General features: G+C 30.6%; 1 protein-coding gene across 2 annotated transcripts in view; it reads right to left on the reverse strand.

Moving 5' to 3' along the window:
* Positions 1 to 6,472, reverse strand: part of LOC106463538 (ral GTPase-activating protein subunit beta-like) — an 87,733-nt gene that overhangs the window by 2,109 nt on the left and 79,152 nt on the right. Inside the window, exons 13-15 of one of the 2 annotated variants that reach the window (XM_022391077.1) lie at positions 4,751 to 5,017; positions 2,491 to 2,632; positions 2,246 to 2,362 (exon numbers count right to left, since the gene is read on the reverse strand). In XM_022391077.1, the coding sequence (XP_022246785.1) occupies positions 2,246 to 2,362; positions 2,491 to 2,632; positions 4,751 to 5,017 (526 nt within the window). The remainder of the gene's footprint in view (positions 1 to 2,245; positions 2,363 to 2,490; positions 2,633 to 4,750; positions 5,018 to 6,472) is intronic. The other variant, XM_013923583.2, reaches the window with a different exon arrangement.

The following is a 6,472-nucleotide window of genomic DNA, read 5'->3' on the forward strand; positions in this document are numbered from 1 at the left end:
TTAAAACATAAATCATTAAAACAGTGTGTCCAAAAACAACTAAAATTTAACTGTTTTCCTAACAAAGCTAGTTAAGGTTACAAAAATTGTCAAATGCTTTTCTTTATAACATGCCACCAATGAAACCCTATATTTGACATTTATTTCCACTATTTCGAAAGGGTCACTGTAATTTAAACATAGAATTAAAACTCTTCTGCTGGTTATAAACATGTATGTCAAATACAAACACATGATTTTGAAAGTGAAGGATAGGTGGGCAGAGCTTTTACATTGGATTGGGAAAATTTATTGATTTCTCACTATATGGAGAAGTTAGGATGTTGAAGCTGTATACTGGACCTTGGAATTGTTTAAGATTATGTTTAAATAAGTCAGACAGTGTATATGAAATAATACTGAATTTATACAAATTAAAAGAGGAAAAGTCAGAAATCTGATGCATCATGTGTTACACAAAAGTGAAGAATGAGAATTTTTTACATATTTTCTTTTCAAAGTAAAACTTAAAATATATAAATATTTGAATTATAAACTAAAGTTTGATACTAATTTCATTGACATACATTGATAATAAAGCTGTTGTATTAAATTTTGAATATAATTTTGTGAAATGTATAAACTTTTTAAACTGCACAAGAGCCACATCCATTTTTACAGGACAAATAATAAAAATGGAATAGAAGAGCACTTTCTACAATTCTATTTCCTTAGCTTGCTTGCCACACAAATACTAGTTATGACAAAATGTCTAAAAAAGAAAGTTTTTGTATAAAATGAGCATATAATTATAAAATTTTCTTTGGGAAGGTGTTGGTGTGAATATTCTTGTCACACATGAAGCCCAAAGTTACCAAAGGCCTAAACTGTAAAGTTATTAAAAATTGGTGCTATTTACTCAGTAGTTGTCCATGGTGGTCTGACCAAATAATAAGTAATCAACTAAACTGTTAATCACCACATCCTTGAAATTCCTATGAATGACATCTTTGATATTATTATTATAAAAAATCCCAGTACTTTGACTATTCTACTGCTTTTTTTTTTGATTGGTGGAACAAGTGGTCAATTGATATGTATTTCAGGGATAGCACTGAGACATGGACTTTCTCTTACTAATAAAATTTGTCATGTGAGTGTTTTTAGAATCATTAACTAAAATATCAGAATCTTTGAAAATAGCATAATGTAGCATATACCTCTTGTTCTGACTAGTTAAAATCACTACTTTGCAAGACCAATGATTTCTTTACTCTGAAAAATGTTTGGTCTACAAAATACCAAATGACTAATTCTTTTCTGCATTGAAACTTTTACTTCACACGTTAAGTACTCCTGTACTTGTAAATAAATTAGCAGCAAACTAGGTTGAAAATCACATATACAAAACTGATGATTTAAAGGTTTTGTTACTCTGGTTATATACGGAAATTAGTTTTGACAAGTAACTTCGATATTACACTAACAATTCTTGCTAATAAAGACTGACTAAAATAATGCATTTTGATGGTTATGGTAAATACCAACATAATAAATCCTGATAATTAAGCTTGATCTCAAAATAACAAACTGAAAGAATGCACAGAATATTCTAGTCCTAAAAAACAGCATACAATTATAAAATTTAATATACAGTGTAATAATTGTGACAAATAAATGATATCATTTTATATCTATTATGGCTTAAAAAGTTGATTACTTTTTTTGAGGTTTGATTTGAATTTTGCGGAAAGCTACACGATATCTACACTACCTGTCCCTAATTTAGCAGTGTAAGACTAAAGGCAAGGCAGCTAGTCATCACCACCCACTGCCAACTCTTGGGCTACTCTTTCATCAACAAATAGTTGTATTGACTGTCACATTATAATGCCCCCAAGGCTGAAAGGGCAAGCAGGTTTGGTGGGACAGGGATTCGAATCCGCGACCCGCAGATTGAGAGTAAAGCACCCTAATTTTTCTTGAAAAATATCAATGAGATTGAGGGCTTTAAAATATGAGACCAAACTGATAAGACAGGGATCCAACTCTTCTCTAGTAAATAGTTGTTACTGCTTCAAAAAAAATTCATTATTAGCATGATATGATTTGTTACTTTACAGCACTACTAATCTAAATTAAGAATCATTCCGAAGTCGCACTACAAAGTTTCATACCTTCTATATCAGAACTTCAAGATCTTAAATATATCTTTTTACTTAGTTACTGTGCAAGTTCTAAAGTGCTCTAATTTTAAAAATCATACCTTTCTGCATCTAAGCGTCTCCTACGACACAAATTTAAAGCCGTTTGTCTAACAAGAGTTCCAAGTATACGACGACTAACAACCATTCCATCAACCAAAGGAAGAGCCAGTGTCATTCTAAACAAAAATAAAAATGGCAAGTATAAATCAGCTTTGGAATAAAGGTAAAAGAGGTTAAGGAAAAATACTATAATGGTAGAATGTACACCAAAAAGTACTTAGTTAAATCACTGGAAATAGCTAACCTTCCACTTGGTCCTTGCATTTTTATACGAAACAGTCCATTTTGTAAAGCATGTATAAAAATAATAAAAATGTCCTTCTCTGAACATCGAGGAGTTAAAGCGGGAGGCTCCAAACCAGTTGCTGTTTCTTGAACTAAGTCACCTAAATTAGGAAACACACAACTTTATTGATGAAGATGAAAAACTGTCGCAAAAAGTTCAACATTTTCATACTATGACATTACATCAGGGTTAGGTTTACTTTATTCATGTTCTTTATGGTTTTTTTTGGATTTTAAAATTCTTGCTTTGCCTCAGGCTTTCTAATTATAAGACACTTATTAAGATTATTAAGAGCAAATTTGGCATCAAATTTTGTTAGCTTTTTGAGCTGCAGAAAAACAGTATTAATTCACTCGCTAAAATTTTCATTTTTACAATTAAGAATTGAAATAAATTTTGACTTGGTACTTACATTTGAAATTAGAAATATTTAAAGCCTTTCCTTGTGGCTAAAGTTCTGAATGTCCTTGACACGATGCAGAGCACACACCAACTTACCCATAGTTTTCAAATCTTCCACCTTCCACATGATTTAATTATTACTCTTGCATCAGGAGGGCATATACAAGTTCTGCTTTTCCACCATAATTTAGTTTTTTTGTTGACAGCACATTTATGCTGTTAACTTCACTCAGCATGAATTAAGAAGTTGGCACGTACTACTACTGCAAATGTTTTAGCAACATTGGAATACTTACAATTTCTCATGGGGCCTTTTACTCATGTAGTCTGCAGAGAGTTCCAGTGTCTATATTATCAGGCCTTATTGATCTATGTATTAATGTGTTTAATTCCAAATTATCTACTGATGCCTGGTGGGTTTCACATTCATGTGGACACTCAAATTCAGAACATATATCCTATTGTCATGCTGATGATTAAAAAATAAAGGAATAAAAAATAATACAGAAATGTTTATTTGATTAGGCCTATTCACCTTCACTGTATGAAGAGCAGGACTTATCAGTCAGAACTAACTTTAAGAAGCTACTGTTGGTCTTTTCTCTCTCTTAGGTACATTCTATTTTAAATCCTGAACTAATTTCTGTTATGCATGAAGGTGTTAATGTCATGTTCATGAACCTTTATATTTTCCACTTTATGATTTTAGGGTCACTGCCAATGCTTCTAAAAATAAGCTAAACATTACCAGCTTATTAGCTGGGTCATCTTCTTCTACGCATCTCATTTCTCATTTTGACTAATTGTCAGTTTTCTGTTCTGCATGTTATGTTTTGTCTCATTCAAGGTAATTATTAGCTATCAGCTGCTCTCATTCTCCTGATTTTTGTAGTTAGGACAAAAATGTTACCTTGCAGTCTTCCCCATTGTTCAATGACCTTTTCCCAACTTTTGTTTTAGCAACCTCAAGTTCCTAAACATTGTCCTAAATGGGTCTTGGGTTTAGTCACTCAGAAGTTAAGCCACGTTGTTGTTGACAGCAACTCAACAAGGAGAGGCCTTTCATGTTTCAGATGTAAGTCTGCTTGTTTAGAATTAGAATTAGCTTTTCAAGTTATTTCACATTGCTTGAACTTTAAAAAATTCTTCATATAAAATTTACAAGTCATGATGATATAAAGAAGCACAAATTCAGTTTTTGAGATTAATTATAAATATAAGTTATTTAATTCTTTAAAATTTGCAATTAAAATATTCTTTGTCAGCCATTCAAAATACTATTTCTAAGCCAGGTTTTCTTTATTTAAAAATATAATTAAAAAGAAATGTAATATCTTATAACAAATTAGAATTAATTAACTATGCAAATGAAATCAGCTTTGTTTTAAACAGCATGGAAACTAATTCATAAATGAACCTTGTGAGATCATTTATAGTTTATCTTCTTATAAATGTAATGATTTACTAAATTAAAAAGCACTTTGTCATTTGACTTATGGACCTATTTCTAAAACATTACAGTTCCATACTCATCTGTCTTCAAGTTTTTTACAATGTTTGAAAGTTTGCTCCATTTCTCTTTATGATGAAGAAAATGTTTGATAAAGTAAGAAAAGAATATGTATTAATACTTTCACAATGCCTTCTTTTTATAATCATAAGTCAAGTAAGATATCCTATATTTGAAAATAATATAGATAAAACTTTAATATCCCTATTAAAATCCTAAGTTATTGACAAGATACTTTATTTATTATCAAAATAATAATTACTTTATTATTATTTAATAATTATTACTTTATTTAATTTTTTTTACCAAAGGGAAAAGTTGCATGATCTTCAAAACTTTCTAGCCAGACAACTAATACTTTAAAGTCACCACTGCTACTGGAACTGAACTGACGACCAAATTTATGGCTGGATCCTGGACGAGTACGACCAAGTCCTTCAGATGATTCAAGGCTTAACGACAAACCTCTGGGTTTGCTACTTTCAGATGATGACTGAGAAGACAATGATGTCCTATCCTCTTCTACAGGATGATCCAGAGAATGACGGTCCAAAGGTACATCAAATCTGACTGCTGTCAGAAAATACTTGTACATTTGTTACTGATTCTTTGTTGTCAGAGTAACATTAATGATTGGAAACTATACAATTATGGTAAAATAATCAAATATATGTAAAACCTGACCTCAAGGTAACAAATGTAAACTTTAATGGTGCTGTTACGACAGCGGGGGTCACGTGACGTTAGTAACATGTATATTCTCGAAGGTTCGTGAATCCTCGAGTGTTTACTAGATTTGCAGTATTCTTGTATATAAGACCGCCAAGAAGTGACGGCAACAATGTAATTGAATTGCAGACAGAGATACAGACGACAACTGAGCCAAGCACATGAATCGTTCGTTCGTTGTGAAATATAGTGTTTATTTAAGTTATAGCGTGACTGTGGAAATTAAGTGTATTGCAAAGTTGTATTGAGAAAGAATAAACTAGTTTTATTTAAGAAAGGACTTAATAGCTAAAGTTTCTTCAGAAAGAATTTTTGCGGAAAATTAACTAACGACCAGAGATGTAAGAGTGCATTGTTGTAACACAAATTCTACAAAAGTAGGATTTCTGAAACACTTAATTCAAGTAGAACAAAAGTCAATATAGGTAAAAGTACTCTAATACATTATTTTAAAAACATACAATTTAAACTCATAATAATTGTTACATCAATATCAAGTGTGTTATAAGACCTCTAACTTAATCAAGAGATAATTCAAAGTTTAAAGAAAGGGAAGACAAACATTTAACTAACTGTTTTTTTTTCATACATTGTTATTTTTAATTTCTTTTGAAGTATTTCAATAACAATGTATGTATGTAGAAATACGAAACTAATTTTACAATTGACTACTGAACTGCTACAATAACATCACTGAAGTAATGCATTAATATTATGCTTCTTTACCATGAAAACATAAAAAAAAGTGATGATAAACATACACTAGTTATAATTGGAACATTGCATTTGGACAGTTATTTTTTTATGCCAGTTGCAAAAGATTATACATTACGCTACATGATTTTAGCACAAACTCAAAAGCCAGGTTAGTTATACTATAGACAATATTAGCCTCTATACCACTAAAAATCTACTGAATTAAATTTTCTGATACCATATTGATAAACACAAGGTATGCTAAACCTAATGGTAAAATAAAAAAAAAGTCTGATTTTAGAGTATAAAATTCCAGGCTTCTTGTAATCTAGGTAAAACTTTCACATAATTAATAATAATTATTCATTTTTACAGACCAATCTTAGCATTCTCATAGTATGTGTCTCAAATTTTTAAATATTTTGGTTCTTTCAATGTAATTGGCAAAGAAGAAATACATGGATGTTTTATTATTCTAATCTTATGTACTATAAATGTTGTACATATGTTATGTTCACTGTTTGTTTGTTTTGTTTTGAATTTCGTGCAAAGGTACATGAGGGCTATCTGAGCTAGCCGTCCCTAATTTAGCAGTGTAAGACT

The sequence above is a fragment of the Limulus polyphemus genome, unplaced genomic scaffold (genome assembly GCF_000517525.1).
Source record: "Limulus polyphemus unplaced genomic scaffold, Limulus_polyphemus-2.1.2 Scaffold1433, whole genome shotgun sequence".
Lineage (NCBI taxonomy): Eukaryota > Metazoa > Arthropoda > Merostomata > Xiphosura > Limulidae > Limulus > Limulus polyphemus.